The sequence below is a fragment of the Oryctolagus cuniculus genome, chromosome 13 (assembly GCF_964237555.1).
Source record: "Oryctolagus cuniculus chromosome 13, mOryCun1.1, whole genome shotgun sequence".
Lineage (NCBI taxonomy): Eukaryota > Metazoa > Chordata > Mammalia > Lagomorpha > Leporidae > Oryctolagus > Oryctolagus cuniculus.
Genome location: NC_091444.1, coordinates 101,343,591 through 101,362,964, shown reverse-complemented (window position 1 = coordinate 101,362,964; position 19,374 = coordinate 101,343,591). Strand labels below are relative to the sequence as shown.

Sequence of the window (19,374 nt, the reverse complement as noted above, 5' to 3'; positions counted from 1 at the left end):
GATAGTCCTCCCTTCAGCTTGATCAGCACCAGTCCCTGCTCATTGTGCTGTGAACTCCCTCTGTATCCTTGCTACGGACCCACTCAAGACATACACAAAACGTTCACTAGCGACGAGGCACAGTCCCGAGGGAAAAGAGCTATTATTTCTTTCCCCCGGAGACTCGCCAGTGTCGGGAGGCCTCCATGTTTATGCTTGCTCATCACAAGACGGCTACGAGGCGGACAAGTTCTCGGGCGGAATGCGTGCGTCCCATCGCAGACAATCGGAATGTTGTCCTCAGCCGAGGGCCAAGTGACCGCTGGGGACTGGGTATGTGGGTGCTTTGTCCTGCCCGTGACTCACTCATTCTTACTTCTCCTGCCCTTCCTTGTCGTCCCCCACCCCTATTTGCTATTTGGAAACTGAAATGACAAGCTTTTTTTTTTTTGCTGCTTTTTGAATTCACATGACCTACATTTCCCTGTTGAAAATGAGCTACTGGTGGTTTGGGGAGGAGGAGACGGGAAAACAAGGAGGCTGGAAGCACCAGGCAGAGGGCGCCCTGGTCAGAGCGGGCACTGGCTGGTTAGTCTGACCCAAGACTGACTCACGGCTGCCCCCCACTGGCCGCTCCCCTGTGAGTCAGCGAGGAAGCCAGAGGTTCAACAACAGGATTATCGGGGAAGAGGGAAAAGCAGAGGGAGGAGACTGTGCAAGTGGTGCGGGTGAGAGCAACAGGAGGAGAAGAGCAAACAGTGAGAAGGGGACGTCCGGCCGTGCCGCCCGACGGGACACGGGGTTTCAAGTGCACGGTCACTCCAAGACGGCAAGCGGCGGTAGCGGCCGTGGATGTGCGGAATGCAAGGCAGTCAGGAGAGCACCAGGCACGGAGCTGCAACCCGAGGTGTACCTGGAAGGCCAGTTGATGAGCGAAGACGTGTCGCCCTCGGCATCTTTCTGGAGAAGCCACTCATGTTTGGGTCTCCCCAGACTACCGGGCACAAGAAAACACAACTTCAGATGTTTGTCCGCTCACAGCAGAAGACACGCAGACTCGGGGCGCAGCTGCAAAGCTCCACGAGCCCTGGCTTCGGAGAAGCCCACGTCACTAGAGGATTTATGCCCACGTCGCGGAATTTTCTGGGCACCCAGCTCACTCCAAAAACCAGGATGTAGAAATACATACAGCCAAAGCCATCGGGTCATGTGTTGTTCAATCATTTTAAAAGATGAGAAAAGAAGTCTATGACAGTCACACTGACCAAAAAAGAAGATTCTCACCTAAGACGCTGGATACATAAATACCTGAGAGCATTTCAAAAGCTACAGACCCAGGCCAGCTATAGACCCAGGCCAGCTACAGACCCAGGCCAGCACTGTGACCTAGCGGGTAAAGCCACCGCCTGCGGTGCCAGCATCCGGCTGCTCCTCTTCCAATCCAGCTCTCTGCTTTGGCCTGGGAAAGCAGTGGAAGATGGCCCAAGTCCTTGGGCCCCTGCACCCATGTGGGAGCCCCGGAAGAAGCTCCTGGCTTCCGGTTTTGGATCCGCATTGTGGCCATATTTGGGAGTGAACCAACAGATGGAAGACTTCTCTCTCTCTCTCTCTGTTTCTGCCTCTTTGTAACTCTGCCTTTCAAATAAATAAATAAAATTTTTTTAAAGGCTACAGACCATTTCCCATCCCCACAGTTCAAAAAGTTTGTGGAAAATTGAAATGAACATCTAAGTTTATTTTGGTATGAAAAAAAGTTGAAATTTCATGCATAATGTTTTCTGGACACACCTCTCCCATCAACTTTTTAAGTGTGCATAAAGAACTCAATTCAGATAGAAAAAATAGTGTCCGTGCAAAACAGTACACATAGAATAAAGGAAATAAATAGGAAGAAATCAGTGGTATCACATCTTCTACTGCCCTTGCCTACTTCCCTGTTATCACCGCATGATGCAAACTTACAAATAATAATTCAAGCCCAATGGACAGACGCTTGTGGAGCTCCCGTTATGTACAAAATATTGAGCTGAATAAGTTCTGAGACTGGGCAGAGGTGAACCCGTGGGAAGCCCTGCACCCTGTCAGGCGAGATGGCACATTCACTTCTCAGCACTCCCCAGAACAGAATGCCAGGTGCGCTGTCACCCATTGTCACCCGCTGGTCACAGCAGGCTTCGGCTACTTCAGAGAAACATCAGAGGCGAGGGAGAGCGCGTGGAAACGGGAGGGATACAGTAAGGCTCGGGAATGCTACTGGAACCAGTGACCTGGGGCCTCACCCAGTACAGAAAGGAGGCATCGGAAATCCTGCCTCCCCCAGTACAGAAAGGAGGCATCCGAAATCCTGCCTCCTCGTTACAGCATCCACCAGGTCTCAACCTGATGCGCTTACGTGCAGCGCTCCTCAGTAGCAGGCTGGGGACATGCTGCAGCTCAAAGTGCTTTCCCAAGAGTAGAAGGAGCATTTAATCAAATTAACTGCACATGGGGCTGGCACTGTGGCATAGTGGGCAAAGCCTCCACCTGTGATGCCGGCATCCCATATGGGCGCCGGTTTGTGTCCTGTCTGCTCCACTTCCGATCCAGCTCCCTGCTAATGGCCTAGGAAAAGGGGTGGAGGGTGGCCCAAGTGCTTGAGGCTCCTGCCATCCAAAGGGGAGACCTGGATGAAGCTCCTGGCTCTTGGCTTCAGCTTGGCTCAATCCTGGCTGTGGCAGCCATTTGGGAAGTGAACCAGTGGTTGGAACATCTCTCTCCCTCTCTTTCTGTCTCTGCCCCTCTCTCTGTAGCTCTGATTTTCATACAAATATTAAAAAAAAATAACAATCTTCTAAAACCATCGTAGTCAGAGTTTTGGATCCAAGTGAGAGGCAAGAAGCTGTAGCCACACCTGCTATTTTCCCGCAACCCTGATACCTGTCCTGCTCCTTAGTTGTTTGTCCAGTAATCATTCTGTCTGTCTCCACTCAAACTTACTATCTTAAAGATTTATTTGAAAGGCAGAGTTAGAGAAAGAGAGAGAGAGAGAGAGAGAGAGAGAGAGAGACCATCCATCAGCTGGTTCACTCCCCAAATGGCCACGACAGCCAGGGCTGGACCAGACTGAAGCCAGGAGCCAGGAGCCTCTTCCAGGTCTCCCACATGGGTGCAGGGGCCCAAGCACTTGGGCCATCTTCTACTGCTTTCCCAGGCCATCAGCAGGGAGTGGGACCGGAAGTGGAGCAGCCAGGACTCAAACCGGCGCCCATAGGGTCACAGGTGCTGCAGGTGGCAGCTTACCCCCACTGCCTGGTCCCCGGCATCACAGCAATTTCTGTGACAGCCTCTAGAAAATTAAGGTGCATGTCAGTTCATTTTGTTCCAGCGATCAAGGACCCATTTCTTAACATGTATTTGAACACAGGGACAGTTTAACAAAACATGTGCAGCTAAGACAGGAGGCAATGCACAGTGTGGAGAAGGAGCGACCGATGGACAGGTGCTCATGGCGGGAGGGCAATCACGGACACGCCCACCCCCGAGGTGCTGTGAGAGTCACAGCGTGCCCTGAAGACCGCAAAGTGTTCTAAAGCTTCCTGAACATGACCTTCGCCCGCAAGGATGAAACTTGGTCAGCATGAGCACCAAACACGGAACACACCGGGTGAGCATTCACACCAGGAAAAGCAGAATCAGACACAGGGCCACGCGCCGGGCTCCGCTGACTGGTGACGGCTGTGTTTCTAATGAAACAGGGGAAAGTCCACGTACGAAAATTCCAGAAGGCAGGGCAGACGGGAAGGTGGACTTTCTCCCGGACAATTCTCATTTGTCCGAATGTCTCAGAGCCCTGTTAGAGTGAGATGCCCGGATGTCACCTGACGCCGCACAGTGCAGATGGGCCGTTACCCACCTGTAGTGGCAACCCTTCACTCTCCTAATGCATCCCAAGATTGGCCCATCACACAGCAGTCAGATGAATACTTATTTTTTTCCTACTGCTAAGCAAAGGATTTTTTTTTTTTTTGACAGGCAGAGTTAGACAGTGAGAGAGAGAGAGACAGAGAGAAAGGTCTTCTGTCCTTTGGTTCACCCCCCAAATGGCCACTACGGCCGGCGAGCTGCGCCGATCCAAAGCCAGGAGCCAGGTGTTTCCTCCCAGTCTCCCATGCGGGTGCAGGGCCCAAGCACTAGGGCCATCCTCCACTGCCTTCCCGGGCCACAGCAGAGAGCTGGAATGGAAGAGAAGCAACTGGGACAGAACTGGCGCCCCAACCAGGACTAGAACCCAGGGTACTGGTGCCGCAGGTGGAGGATTAGCCAAGTGAGCCGCGGCGCCAGCCAGCACAGGTTTATATTTCATTCTTAAAACAGTTGTTTTTTATTAGTAACTATTTGAAAGGCAGAGACAAGGAAAAGTCTTCCATTGGCTGGTCTTCTCTCCAAATGCCCACTGAAGCCAGGAGCCTGGAGCTCAACCCACGTCTCCCATGTGGGTGGCAGGGGTCCCAATTACTTGAGCCATCATTGTTTCCTCTGCATTAGTAGTGCCTGAACTGGGACCCAAGCCAAGGTACTCTGAAGGCGGATGTGGGTGTTTTCACCCCTAAGCTAAATGCCCTGCCCCTACAGTAGACGTTTAAATGAAATAAACTCCTGGCGCTAAGCATCTGAAGTCCTTCAACACAGAGAACGTATTTGGTGGGGTCTCCCAGCTCTCCAGGGGGCATAGCAGGATCCTAGGGTCACTGGGGACCAGCGACTTCAGGGGTAACAGAGCGTTTTCTGGTGTGACAAGGGGATGGCAGAGAATTATAGTACCAGGAGGTAAGAACTCCAAGTTTCCAGAGAAGCCCAGAGCTGTGATGTCTGTAACCCTGAGTATGCACTGATACCTTCCCCTCCCTATAATCCCAAGACCCAACAGACGACAAAGCGCTCCCTGCTCCCATGCTGAAGTCAAACCCAGCACAGTCCCACTGTGTCACCACGGGGGCAGGCGAGAGGGTCCAGCTCTCATTACGGACAGCCTCTGACTACAAGACGTTCACCTTCAGAATGGCTGTGAGCTTCCGTGTCTCAGGAAAATGAAGCCATTTGTTCAAAGTTGCTTGTTTTTGAAAAACTGCCCAATGCTTTGTGCACATGCAAGGACACAGGCTTGTGAGCAGTTTTGCATGTAAGAACCGAATACAAATGAGTACAGAACTGAATTTCTAGCTAGTGCACGTGGTTGGCTGGTAGTCATTTATATTTATGTATTTATTATTGTGAGTGAGTGCAGGAGCTTCCAGCCCCTGAGTCACTCCCCAGTTGTGCACAACGACTAGGAATGCACCAGGCTGGAGCCCCAGGAGCTGAAAACTCAGTTCAAGTTTCCCACGTGAGTGGCAGGGACCCAACTGCTCGGGTCATCACCACGGCCTACATGGCCTGCGTTAGCAGGAGGCTGGAGTGAGAAGCCGGGGCCATGTTTGGAACACAGGAGCGCCACAGTCGTGTTAATCAGCATCTTAACCACTAGGCTAACCCACCACCCATGTCAATATTTAATTCACTGACCGGGGGTGACCACTAGGCTAACCCACCACCCATGTCAATATTTAATTCAATGACCGGGGGTGACCACTGGGCTAACCCACCACCCATGCCAATATTTAATTAAATGACCGGGGGTGACCACTAGGCTAACCCACCACCCGTGCCAATATTTAATTCAGTGACTGGGGGTGTCCACTAAGCTAACACACCACCCGTGCCAATATTTAATTCACTGACCGGGGGTGACCACTAGGCTAACACACCACCCGTGCCAATATTTAATTCAATGACTGGGGGTGAGTTGTGGCACAGTAGGCTAAGCTACTGTCTATATCCCATACCGAGTCCTGGCTCTGACAGTTCTGATCCAGCTTCCTGCTAATGAGCCTAGGAAGGCAGTGGGTGACGGCCCAAGTTCTTGGGTCCCTGCCACCCAGGAGAGCGACACAGACAGAGCTCCTGGCTCCTAGCTTCGGCCCGGCCTAACCCTGGCTGTTGTGCGTATTTGGGCAGTGAGCCAGCAGTGGGAAGATCTCCGTCTCTCTCCCTCTCTGTCACTCTTGGCTTTCAGCCTCCGAGACCTGGACCTCTGTCCCAGGATTGCCAGTGAGAACAGAGTAAAAGGAGAGAGAGAAGGAATGGCTGGGGCATATCTTAAGAGTACAAAGGTGGCAGAGTGTGTGTGTGGGGGGGGCAGGTGCTGGGGGCACAGGCGCTCAGAGGCAAACATGATTCCATTCCAAGAACAGAACAAATGTGTGTGGGGAGGGCGGGGGGTGTCATCTGACAGTGGCTCTGAGCCCTGCTCTCCAGGACCCCGGACCCTGAGTCCTGCAGCAGGACAGGAGCTGACACACAGCCGGGCACTCCTCCAGCCACGAGAGGACACAGCCACACGGCCACCAGATGCTGGTTCCACCTGCTGGTTCAGCCACCAAATGCCTGCACCAGCCTGGCTAAATCTAGGAGACTGGAACTCCATCTGGGTCTCCCATGTGGGTGGCAGGGGCCCAGGGACTTGGGCCGTCTCTTGCTGCCTGGCACGGAGTGCATGAGCAGGAAGCTGCATAGGAAGTGGGGGAGTTGGGACTTGAACCAGGCACTTGCTCAAGTGGCATCCTGAGCTCTGCCGTTCTAGCCAGTCATGTAGTTCATTGAGAGTGGGGCGGCAGGGGGCAGCAGGGGCTGGCAGGGACAGGAGGTGTCCCCTCGCAGATGTAACTAACAAGGTGCTTTCTCCAGCTGAGTGGTGCACAAAGTAGCAAACTCTGCCCAAGTTATGGGCTCCGGAGTAGCAGCAGGAGCTCTGATTTGATGGGGTTGGGGGGGAGTGGAGGTTGGAGGAGTGGGAGCTCATTTTATTTTGCTGTTTTGTGACTTTTTAAATTTTTCTTTTTGGGCACTGGCACTGTGGCACAGGGGGTTAAAGCCCCAGCCTGCAGCGCCAGCATCCCATATGGGTGCCCCGGCTGCTCCACTTCTTTTTTTTTTTCTTTTCTTTTTTTTATTTTTTTTTACAGGCAGAGTGGACAGTGAGAGAGACAGAGAGAAAGGTCTTCCTTTGCCGTTGGTTCACCCTCCAATGGCCGCCGCGGCTGGCGCGCTGCGGCCGGCGCACCGCGCTGATCTGATGGCAGGAGCCAGGTACTTCTCCTGGTCTCCCATGGGGTGCAGGGCCCAAGCACTTGGGCCATCCTCCACTGCACTCCCTGGCCACAGCAGAGAGCTGGCCTGGAAGAGGGGCAACCAGGACAGAATCCGGCGCCCCGACCGGGACTAGAACCTGGTGTGCCAGCACCGCAAGGTGGAGGATTAGCCTAGTGAGCTGTGGCGCTGGCCTGCTCCACTTCTAATCCAGCTCTCTGCTATGGCCTGGGATAGCAGTATAAGATGACCCAAGTCCTTGGGCCCCTGCACCCATGTGGGAGACTCGGAAGAAGCTCCTGGCTCCTGGCTTCAGATTGGCTCAGTTCCAGCCATTGTGGCCATCTGGGGAGTGAACCAGCAGATGGAAGACCTCCCTCTCCGTCTCTACCTCTCTCTGTAACTCTTTCAAATAAATAAAATGAATATTTAAAAAATTTTCTTTTTTTTACATTTTAGAAGAAAAGTTTGATTGATTCATTTGAATGGCAGAGTTACAAGGAGAAAGGGAGGACTGCTGGTTCACTCTCCAAACAGCAGTAAACTCCATCTGGGTCTGCTCTGTAAGTGGCAGGGCCCAAGCACTTGGGCCATCCACTGCCGTCCTCCCAGGTCATTAGCAGGGAGCTGGATCGGAAGTGGAGCAGCTCAGAGTTGGACCAGTGCCCATGTGGGCAGCGGCTTAACCTGCTGCATCCCAACGCCATCCCCAGAGCGAATGTTTCCGGGGAAAGAACAGGATTTCAGGGCTAAAGACCCTGCACTACGCTTCAATCCATCCATCAAGCAGGGAACTGAAAAGGCTTCATCCTACGAACTGAGTACGAAATAATTTTATGATTACCCAGGAAATACCACCTTATTTAGCTTGCAAATAGCACAAGGCACAGTGAAGGAGGAGAACCCAGAGATTATACTGTCTCCGGGGCTTCCAAGAGCTCAGGGGAAAATGAAAATAAAAGATAGAGTGGAATTAGCGGGTAAGTTGATTTGGGTGCAAAATCACTGTGAAACCCACGCATAGCTTTTCCCTAACACACAGCTTCCACGACTTTCTGAAGACCCGACGCACTGCACCGGTGTGCGTGCCCGTGTGACCGTGCGTGAGCACACCCAGAAACGGCATGGGGTCTCTGCTTCCATCAGAAGCTTTGGGACATTATTCAGGGATTTTTCCAGGAGTGCTGCATCCGTGTTTAGCTAGGGAAAGCAAACAGCCTCTGGCGAGGAGCGGGTAATGAAATGGAAATGAGTTAATTCAGAGATTTATCAGCCCAAACACTTGGCAGCCTAGGGGATGAGACAGAGCATTTCAGTGATGGGACAAATCCCTTGGCAGCTTCAGCCTCCAAATCGCTTTGTTTCTTGCGGCTACTTTTGCCACATCGGATGACTCTGTTCCTCCTTACGGTTATTTAGGTCACCAAGGCTTCTTCTGTTCTTGTCGTGGGTTACAAAGTATCCTCTCGTGTGTCTTTCTGTCCCCTAAAGGGAAGTCAGACAGCAGAGGCTTCCTGAAAGTTGAACTTCCTAGCTCCAGCTAAGGGGCGTCACACTCAAATGGGAATCCGTTTTAAATCTGTCTCTACGGCCAATTCATTGCAGTCATTGGGATGTCATGCCCGTCACACATTCTCTCGCACCCGCTTTGCGCGGATGCATGGGAGGCACTTTGCTAACACGTGTGAAGTGATCTGCATCTGTCTAGGAATCCTGGCCTTGGACGCCTTCCCTGGCTGCAGAAAGCAAAGCACACGCACCCCCCCCCTTCTAGAAATCTGCGATTTATGCATTCTTTTTAGCCTAATTCTTGTGCAAGTACAACGCCATACGGCTGAGGCAAGGCTTAGGAAAGGTAAGTCATGGGGTTCCTCAAGACACCCAGCCAAGAAGCGATGGTGTTTGGGTACAGACCCAAATAAATTAACGGTGCTTTCCCTAGCCCTTCAGCCTTTCGGCTTTATAGAGTTTGAATATTAAGATTTTAATGCATGCAAGCCTTTTACATATCGTCTTTTTTTAAATATTTGAATAACTCAAGCAGCTTTGAGTCCTATGCCAACTGACTCAAAATCTTTCTGGAAGTCTCTGGTATGCAAATGCAGATGAGCAATCCAGATATTGTGACGACAGCTCCAAACAGCCGTCACTTCAGAATACGGCAACCCAAACTAGATTCTTCGTGTGCCAAGCAATGTAATCAATCGGATATCCCTAAATCGGATTTCTAAACCGGAATCTATGAGGTTTCTTAGTTCTACTCACAAAACACACGGAGGACCTGCTTGGACAGAAAACGACTAATACCAGGGCAAAACAGGAGACAATAGTTCACAATCCCTAAATTTCAAGCAGCGAATCCCACTAGGGACCATAAAAAGATACATCTTTGGCATCCTCAGAAATGCATTCTGGGAAACAGTGATAGCGCTAAAGACAAAGTGGTGACAGGTCTTTGGCTTAATATCCCTCATTCACTCCAGCACCATGCATCAGTCCTGCCGCCGACACTCAGCGAAGAGCTAAGGTTTACTGTTCTGCCCGATGCAAACATGGGAAGGCGTTTCCCAACATATGCATTTTTTTGCTTTCAGAATCTGCTCAGCCTTAGGTTCTTGTCTCTTCTCAATGCACACAGAAGTTTGTCCAACACTCCTTTCGACTTCTACTGGGACGATGACCCCGGAGCTCTAAGCCCACTGCGCTGTAAGTAAGCGTGGCCAATGTGCACTTCCAATTTAAATTTAGAAACAAACACATACGCTCTCTGGCACCCAGCTTTCTGATTGTCTGTCTTTTCCATTTCCCCCACCTGGGAGCCCTTCTTGTCTTTGTTCAACACCTGGGCCATTTCTGAATGAGGCGTCCTGACACCCAATCAACTGTGTGCTGATGGGTGGACAGAGGCAGACGTGTCTAACAGTGCACTCATGGTCACGTCCAGTTCACAGCCCGCACTCTGCACCCCACACGGGGACCTCCCTCTGGCTAACAGTGCCCCTCCTGCTAAGTGGCCGCCCCAAACCTCCACTGGGGCTGCGATTCTAGAAAAATAAACGTTAAGAACTAGTTTTGCAAGGCAAGTGGGAAACAGGGAGGTGTCCCTGAGATACCTGCTGGATTGTCCTTTTAGAAAAAGAACGTTACAAGTAGCAAGGGCAGAAATGAGAGTGAAAGCACGCGAGGCTGATTGCTCTGCTGGAACCTGCTGGACACCGTGGAAATGAAGAAAAGAATCAAAGTATACATTAGTCAGTGAGCTGGGACCTGCAGAGAAACCGAGAATGCTCCAAGCCTGCCACCCAGCGAGGCGAGAAGGCAGGGTGACCCCCACACAGCGGAAGGGCTCAGGCTCACCTGGAGCGGGTCTCAGGGGGCAGAGGTGCATCACCTCCAGAGAGGCTCGGGGAGACCGGCCGCTGCATGGACAAGGACGAGCTCTGTGTCTGCTTCGGGGACCTTGGCACTTCAGCGAAGGAGGAGTCGCGGCCGGAGAAGGACAAGGACAAGGACGAGGAACTCTCCGCCGCGGGGGGCTCTTGACCACGTCTCTGGTTCTCCACGTTCAACAGCAGCTCCTTGTCGCTCCCGCGGGGGGCATGGTCCTTGAGGTCCACCGCGCAGGTCCTGGAGTACGCAGAACTCGGCTCCTGGCCCGACTCCTCTTGCTTCTCGCTTCTGCCTCCCCGCCTCTCGGGGGCGTCCTGGTCCTTCCTGGACTTGGTGTACCGGGAGAGGTACTCGGAGTCGCCTTCCGGGTCCAGGGTGAGCCCGTACTTCTCGGCCAGCTGCCGTCTCCTTTCTGCTTTGTACCTGGCGATTCTCTCCGCTTTGGACTCGAGCCCGTGGGTGTCCATGGTCCCCGCACTGTAAGACGGCTCACCATGGACCCCTGAGGATTCGGGGCAGTACTTAGACCGGGTCTGCTTCTCGACAGAAGAATCCGAAGTTTCTTCCTCTTCATTTGATCGGCCTACAGGAAGAGACAGACAATCGATATACAGAGATCCTGGGACACGCGCAGGAAGACAGCCCCTGCTGTGGACAGTGCCCACGCCAGACCAAACTCACACTTGTGGACAGACTTCAAAGGAGCGAACGGAGCTGCTGTAGACACAGAGAAAGGAAGCCAGGCAGTGGGTGCTCTCCGGGCAGCCACATGGGGAGTGGGCCAGGGCCCCACCCTTATTTCCCCTGGTTATTTCCCACTGGTTTTAAATTTATTTATTTGAAAGACAGAATGTCTATCTCTCTCTCTCTCTCACACACACACACAAACACACACAGAAAGAGAGAAAGAGAGAGAGAGAGAGAGAGAGAGAGCGCGCGCGCTTCCACCAGCTGGTTTTACTCTCCGAAAGGCCACAATGGCTGGGGCTGGGCCAAGTCAAAGCCAGGTGCCTGGAACTCCATCCTGGCCTCCCCGACATGGGTGGCAGGGGCTCATGCACTTGGGCCATCTTCCACTGCTTTCCCAGGAGAGTGAGCCTAGGGAGCCGGATCAGAATCAGAGCAGCTGGGACTTGAACCTGTGGCATGCCCAGGGGATGCTGAGGTCACAGGTGGTGGCTTAACCTGCTGCACCACAATGCTGGGCCCTGGTTTTCAATTTAGTATTCCCCGTGTGAAGCCAAGGACAAGTTCAGAGTCCTTTAAAGATGGCAGGCATTGGCAGTGCTGTGACTTGACAAGTGACTGTCTGTGGTTTCGCAGGACCTGATGGAACTGTTACTAGTACAGCCCACATCACGTTCACCAGGTTTGTGGCTTTGTGTTTTTTTGAACAGAAATGGCCTTTTCCAACTGTAGCTCATATGCCCAATGCAAATAATACCTAACATGAAAACACAGGCAGGCAAAAACCCAAATCCCCCAGTACATTGCTCTGCATTGTTAACCCTTGTCTTTTGTTGATTTATTCTTTTTTCTGTATAAAATATTTAATATTAATAATGCTTATAGAAAATATTTTCTTATAAAAGGTTACTTCAAGTCATTTGTGGAAATGGGATTAAAACGACAATTTTGGTGCAAGTGCATTTTGAAACACCTACGTATTTGTACATGGAAATTGTATTTTGAAGGCTTTAAGGTTTAATGATAGTTGGTGTACCCATCTCAACCTGCTGGGTACTTAAGCAGTTTCTAATGTCTTATGGGTTATTTATTCATTTTTATTTATTGGGATGGCAGAGTGGCACCAAGAGAAACCGGGGGTGGGGGAGAGAAAGAGAGAGACAGAGATCCTCATCTGCTGGTTCTCTCCCCAGATGCCTACATGACCTGGCTGGGTCAGGTCAGAGCAAGCAGCCACACCTTCCACCCAGGACTCCCAGTGGGTGGTGGGGGCCCAAGTACTCAAGCCATCACCCGCTGCCTCCCTGGGGGTGCACTAGCAGAAAGCTGGATGGGTCCAGATCCCAGACACTCAGCTCTGAATGCTGGTGTCCCAAGTGGCGACTTAATCCACTGCGCCACAACACCCACCCGTTTTTTCAAAGTTGATTCATTTTATTTATTTGAAAGGCAGAAGATAGTTCCAATCTGGGGGGGGGGGTGGGCACCAGAACAAACTTATCTTTCTAACGTTAATTTTCCTGCAAGCTTCCCGGAGCCACCTCACACCTCACTTTCCACGAGCTGCGAGGGTGCTGCGGCACCTGCTGAGGGCGGGGCCGCTGCGTGCCTGCTCACCAGTGTGCGGGCTGGCGGGGTCCGAGGCGCGCATGTATCTGGGCGTGTCTTCCTCCAGCAGCCGATGCGTCACCAGCCCAGTGCAGCTCTGCAGCAGGAGGGGCTGCGTGTCATTCTCGATCCCTTCTAAGCGCCGGGCAATTCTTTCTTTTCTGTGCAAGACACCGCAGAAGGCCTCCTGAGCCCCGGAGAGCCACTCGGCTAGAAAAGCGAGCGCTGCTTTGCCGAGGGCTCGCGCTGCCTAATCACGAACCCCACCCCCAAGCGCCTTACCTTTTCATGTCTAGAAATTCCTTCCTCTTTGGCTCGAAGATTTTTCTCAATTCTGCAACTAAAACAAAACAAAAAATCCGCAACTTAGTAGTCACGTGCTCATGTGAGTCATGCCGGCCAACAGGTGCTTCCTAAGCTCTGATTTCTCTTCTTGGTTCCCACCTCACAGTGACCTTTCGATCCTTCAAAGTTCCTCCTGGCCCGGGGAGGGGAGGGGTGGCTGCTCTCTAGCAGGTGGGGAGGGCAGACGTCAAAGGAGTAAGCACACATGCACACGCATGTACATGCGTGCACCTACATAAGCACATACCCAGGTCACAGACAGGGCTAAGAAGTAAAATCACCCAGGTAAGCAGTCAAAAGAAGGGCCTGGCTATAGCAAGATTTCTCTAGTGAGGTGTTTTTTTTTTTTTTTTTTTTTTGATTTGACAGAATTATAGACAGAGAGAGAGACAGAGAGAAAGGTCTTACTTCCGTTGGCTCACTCCCCAAATGGCCACCGTGGCCAGCGCTGTGCCAATCCAAAGCCGGGAGCCAGGTGCCTCCTCCTGGTCTCCCATGCAGGTCCAGGGACCCAAGCACTTGGGCCATCCTCCACTGCACTCCCAGCAGAGAGCTGGACTGGAAGAGGAGCAACCGGGACTAGTACCCGGCGCCCCAACTGGGACTAGAACCCGGGGTGCCAGCACCGCAGGTGGAGGATTAGCCAAGTAAGCCACAGCGCCGGCCACAGTGAGGTGTTTTGTAAGCAGAAACCCCAGTATCTCTTTTCTACTTCTGTTAGGTTTCAGAGATTGTTTTTTGGAAAGGCAGACAGAGAGAGCTCTTCCTTCTGCTGCTCTATTCCCTAAATGACCCCCATGGCCAGGCTGAAGCCAGGCGTCTAGAACTCCATCCAGGTCTCCCAAGTGGGTGGCAGGGACCCAGCTATCTGAGTCGTCTTCCTCTGCTTTCCAGGCGCATTAGCAGGGAGCTGCATTGGAAGCTGAGCAGCCGGGACTTGAACCGGTGCTCCCATATGGGATGCCGGCATCGCAGGCGGCAGCTTTACCCACTGCGCCACAGTGCCGGCCCCATGACAAAGTATTGTATGCTTTCCAGGTAGAAAACACTGACAGATGGAGGATGCCGACTCCTGCAGGGCCATCAGGGGGCAGAGATACCCGGCTTCACCCCATCACTGCACCCGTGACCATCTGGACTCCTGGGAACCTAAGGTGGAGCACCACAGTCAGCCGCGGTTTAGAGTGACCCAGTTCCTGGGCGTCCCCTTGCAGGCTGCCACTGGAAGGACATGTTCCCGGTGGTGGAGACTAGAGCCCTCTCTTCTCACCTCCCCCTCCGTCACACCAATTCACAAGGCTCATCTCCTCGGAGTGGCTCCCGTGAGGGCCTTCGAAGGGGTGGAGAGGAGACGCGGGGTTTGGGTGGCTGGGGGCCGGTGGGAATTCCAACAGGCTGGGTCAGGGAGGACCTCAAAGCAGAGTGAAGAGGCTCAACTGTTTTCATTTGCATTTTATTTATTTTAACATTTTTATAAGAAAGAGAAAGAGGAGAGAGAGTGATCCCATCTGCTGGTTCACTGTCCACAAATGATGGGACTGGACCAGGTGGAAGCCAAGGGCCCAGAACGCAACCTGGGTCTCCTATGTCGGTGGCAGGGACCCAGTCATTTGAGCCATTTCCACCGCCTCTCGGTGTCTACATTAGCAGGGAGCTGGAACTGGGAGTGGATCGGGATTTGCACCCAGGCACTCTGATATGGGATGCAGGCACCTAAACCTCGAGGTCAAGCGCCAGCCCCCTTAATTTATTTTTAAAGCTGTCATTTTCAGTAATGAGTCAAAACTGCACGGGCACACACGTAAGACGCTTCCCTTTGATCGTAACACGCTTTCCTTTGATCGTGTGCAGACACAACATGTTTTTTTTTTTTTAAATGACAGCCACCTTAAAACTTCAGTTGAAACGGATTTGAAGGCAGCTGAAAAGAGAAGTCTCCCAGTCGCCTCCCCAGAAAGCAGAGTGGCTGGAGGCAGAGGTGCACCTGCTCTCTCAGTGTGTTCCTACTGAGAAGGCGTCCTACCCAGCTTCTCAGGGGAAGCTTGACTAATAACAGCTCCCCAGTGAGCAAATTAGCTAAACTTGCACATGGGGCCAGTGCCATGGCGCAGGTTAATCCTCCACCTGCAGCACCGGCATCCCATATGAGGGCCGGTCTGAATCCCAGCTGCTCCTCTTCTGATCCAGCTCTCTGCTGTGGCCTGGGAAAGCAGTATTAGATGGCCCAAGTCCTTGGGCCCCTGCACCCACGTGAGAGACCCAGAAGAAGCTCCTGGCTTTGGATCGGCACAGTTCCAGCAATTGCAGCCATCTGGAGAGTGAACCAGTGGATGGAAGACACCTCTCTCTCTCTCTCTCTGCCTCTGCCTTTCACTGTAACTCTACCTCTTTTTTTTTTTTTTTTTTTTTTTTTTTTTTTTTTTTTTTGGACAGGCGAGTAGACAGTGAGAGAGAGAGACAGAGAGAAAGGTCTTCCTTTGCCGTTGGTTCACCCTCCAATGGCCGCCACGGCCGGCGCACCACGCTGATCCGATGGCAGGAGCCAGGTGCTTCTCCTGGTCTCCCATGGGGTGCAGGGTCCAAGCACTTGGGCCATCCTCCACTGCACTCCCTGGCCACAGCAGAGGGCTGGCCTGGAAGAGGGGCAACCGGGACAGAATCCGGCGCCCCGACTGGGACTAGAACCCAGTGTGCCGGCGCCGCAAGGTGGAGGATTAGCCTATTGAGCCATGGCGCCAGCCTGTAACTCTACCTCTTAAAAAAAAAAAAAAAGACTTGCACAGCTGGCAGTACGTATCTCACAACTATTTTCAAGGGTGATCTGAACCAAAGAGCTTTGATTAATTATTTACCCCCAGACAGGGGGAAAGGGGCCATGTTTCTCATAAGATGGGTCAAGAAGCTGCTGGAAGCGAATCCTGGGAAACCCATGCCTCAAGCCCATCTCTGAGAGAAGAAGGAAAAGTGTCGTGGTGGTAGCAGGACCTGTGTAACACAGCAACACCTTCTCCCTCCCACATCACTTAACTAAGAGGAAGAACCGCCAACTTGCGTGGAAAGTCACACGACGCCCACTGGCAAAATTCAAGACAACTTTTGTTGTTGTTGTTCGAACTGCATTGTTGCACATCGCTTTCATTTCATTAGATGTTTAATTTTTAACACTTTCTAGAGACATTGCGTAGCCCAAGGCATGCTTTAAAAGATCCCAACATTATGGGGAAAAGCTGCGCCATCTCATCCTCCGTCGCCCATGTTCTAGGCCAGGCCAACTAACCCGGAGACCATGCCCACCTGCCACCTGCCTCCTCCCACCTGGCACTGTTCCTCCCACCAGTCTGCCCTGTGTGAGGGTGCCCAGGGACCAGGGTGCCACAGAAGCAGCTGAGTGACAAGACAGTGGTTCAGCAAGGAGCCCGGACCAGGGACAGCAGAGAGAGGGGGACAGGGAGCCAGCCCACCTGTCCTGCATGTGAGGGAACCTCTGCCCTTGGCTGGACACCAGGCTGGGCAACCCGCCTTGAACACAGCCATCTGACAGCCAAAGACTTCTGCATATTAGAGGGGAAGTCTCCGCACACCATTTTTATTTTATATTTATTTGTAAGGGAGACAGAGAGAGAGATACATACACACAGAGATCTTCCATTCACTCCTCAAATGGAAAAATGTATTTAAAAGCTAAGTTTATCTTGGCGTAAAAACTTCTGAAACCCACGCATACTTATCTCATAATATGCATTTTTGAATGGAATGTTTGTGCATATATACACACATATATATACATATATTTACATTCTACTTATTCTGAGACATTTAAGTGTTAGTTGTAGCACAGCACTTCTTTGTATCTAAATTCTTCAGTGTGTATTTCTTTTTCTTTTTAACATTTATTTATTTATTTGAAAGTCAGAGTTAGAGAGAGAGAGAGATCGTCCATCTGCCAATGCACTACCTAGGTGGCCGCAACAGCCAGGGCTGGGCCAGGCAGAGCCAGGAGCCAGCAGATTCCTCCAGGTCTCTCACATGGGTGGCAGGGGCCCAAACACCTGGGTCATCTTCCGCTGCTTTCCCAGGCCATTAGCAGGAGCTGGATTGGAAGTGGAGCAGCCAGGACTTGAACCGGTGCCCACATGAGATGCTGGTACTGCAGGCGGTGGCTTTCCCCACTGCAGCATGGTGGCCAGCCCCCAGGATGTACTCCTTAAAGGATAAGAACACCCCACAGCCACAGTTCAGTTGATGGTGTCTACACCATAGTCCCAATTCGCCAGGGGTTCAGGTGTAGTAATGGTGGTTGTGGTATCATCTAGAGGTGCGGAGGTACAGTCTAACTTCCATTGTCAGAAGAAAATTCCTATCCTGGTTTCAAACACATCACCACGTTTACATATACTAACGGAGTCCTCCTGCTCTTCCAGCCCGCTACTGGAGAGATTCAGAATGGCACTTCCGTGGCAGTACAAACTCCACAAGGCTATTTCTTGAGTTACTTCTGATAAGCTTTGGTTGGTCAAGAAAGAGTGGGGGCTGGCACTGTGGTACAGTGGGTTAAGCCACAGCCTGAAACATCAGTATCCCATATGGGTGCAGGTTCAAGACCCAGCTGCTCCACTTCCAGGCCAGCTCCCTGCTAATGTGCCTGTGAAAGCAGCATAAGATGACCCAAATGCTTGGACCCCTGCACCCACATGGGAGACCCAGACAGAGTCCTAGGCTCTTGGCTTCAACCTTGCTCAGCTTGGCCACTGCAGCCATCTGGGGAGTGAACCAGCAGATAGAAAAATCTGTCTCTCTCTGTGCAACTCTGACTTTGCTGGCAATACTTTGGTCTTCCCAAATGTGCCCACCCAAATTCACAGGGAACAAAACCATGTGGTTGAACACCAGAGAGCATTCAGGTGAAATTTGTGAGCGGGAAGATCTTCTGCTTTTTACACTTGGAAGATTTAAGGGGCTTTGTTAATTTAGAAACATTAATCTAGGGACCGGCGCTGGGACGTAGCGGGTAAAGCTGCCGCCTGCAGTGCTGGCATCCCATATGGGCACCGGTTTGAATCCCAGCTGCTCCTCTTCTGATCCAGCTCTCTGCTATGGCCTGGGAAAGCAGTGGAAGATGGCCCAAGTCCTCGGGCCCCTGCACCTGCGTGGGAGACCTGGAAGAAGCTCCTGGCTCCTGGCTTTGGATCAGCCCAGCTCCGGCCATTGCGGCCATCTGAAGAGTGAACCAGCGGATGGAAGACCTATCTCTCTCTCTGCCTCTCCTTCTCTGTGTAACTCTGACTTTCAAATAAATATAAATAATTTTAAAAAGAAACATAAACCTAGTTCACACATAAAATCATCTTTGGTTTGTGAAAATTATACTTTTAGACTCGTTAAGATACATTCTCTAGACAACACTGCCTAATAAACTTACGTGTTTCTAGATTTCATCATGGGCCCACAAATCCCTATCACAATGTCTAGATTCAAGTCCTGGCTCTGCTCCCGATCCAGCTTCCTGCTGCTGTGCATGCTGGGAGGCAGCAGGTGATGGCTCAAGCACTTGGGTCTCTATCATCCATGTGGGAGACCTGCGTGGAATTCTGGACTCCTGGCTTTGGTCCAGTCCTGCCCAGCCCAGCCCTGCCTGTTCTGAGCATCTGGGAAGTGAACCAGAGGATGCAAGATTTCTCGCTCACCCATATCTCTTTCTCTCTCTGTTTCAAATAAATAAGTAAATAAATATTGCTATATGAGTTACATTTTATTGAGCCTTAAGGGATCATGTATTTATTTCTAAAAGTGTCTGGGGTAGAGAGAGGGGAAGAGGAGCCCTTCAGCATGATGGGAACGACTCTTACCCTATGGGACTGTGCCCTCTATGTCAACTCTGCTAAGCCCTTCTGACATCAATATGTTCATCTTTTTTTTAAGATTTATTTATTTTATTTGAAAGTCAGAGTTACACAGAGAGAGAAGGAGAGGCAGAGAGAGAGAGAGAGAGAGAGAGAGAGAGAGAGAGGTCTTCCATCCGCTGGTTCACTCCCCAGTTGGCCATAACAGCCGGAGCTGCAATGATATAAAGGCAGGAGTCGGGAGCTTCCTCCAGGTCTCCCACATAGATGCAAAGGCCCAAGCACTTGGGCCATCTTCTACTGCTTTCCCAAGCCATAGCAGAGAGCTGGATCAGAAGTGGAGCAGCTGGGACTCGAACCG

At 51.7% G+C, this 19,374-nt stretch overlaps 1 protein-coding gene across 21 annotated transcripts in view; it reads right to left on the bottom strand.

Annotated features, from left to right (window-relative positions):
- SVIL (supervillin) overlaps positions 1-19,374 on the bottom strand; it is a 202,420-nt gene that overhangs the window by 60,641 nt on the left and 122,405 nt on the right. For 18 of the 21 annotated variants that reach the window (XR_011381724.1, XM_051821616.2, XM_051821617.2 and 15 more), the window contains 4 exons: positions 13,111-13,168; positions 12,838-12,989; positions 10,501-11,116; positions 893-973 (listed from right to left, as the gene is read on the bottom strand). Coding sequence is in view for 20 of the 21 variants with exons in the window: in XM_051821600.2 (XP_051677560.2) it covers positions 893-973; positions 10,501-11,116; positions 12,838-12,989; positions 13,111-13,168 (907 nt within the window). In the remaining variant the exon portion in view is untranslated. The remainder of the gene's footprint in view (positions 1-892; positions 974-10,500; positions 11,117-12,837; positions 12,990-13,110; positions 13,169-19,374) is intronic. The other 3 variants (XM_051821622.2, XM_051821623.2, XM_051821624.2) reach the window with 1 other exon arrangement.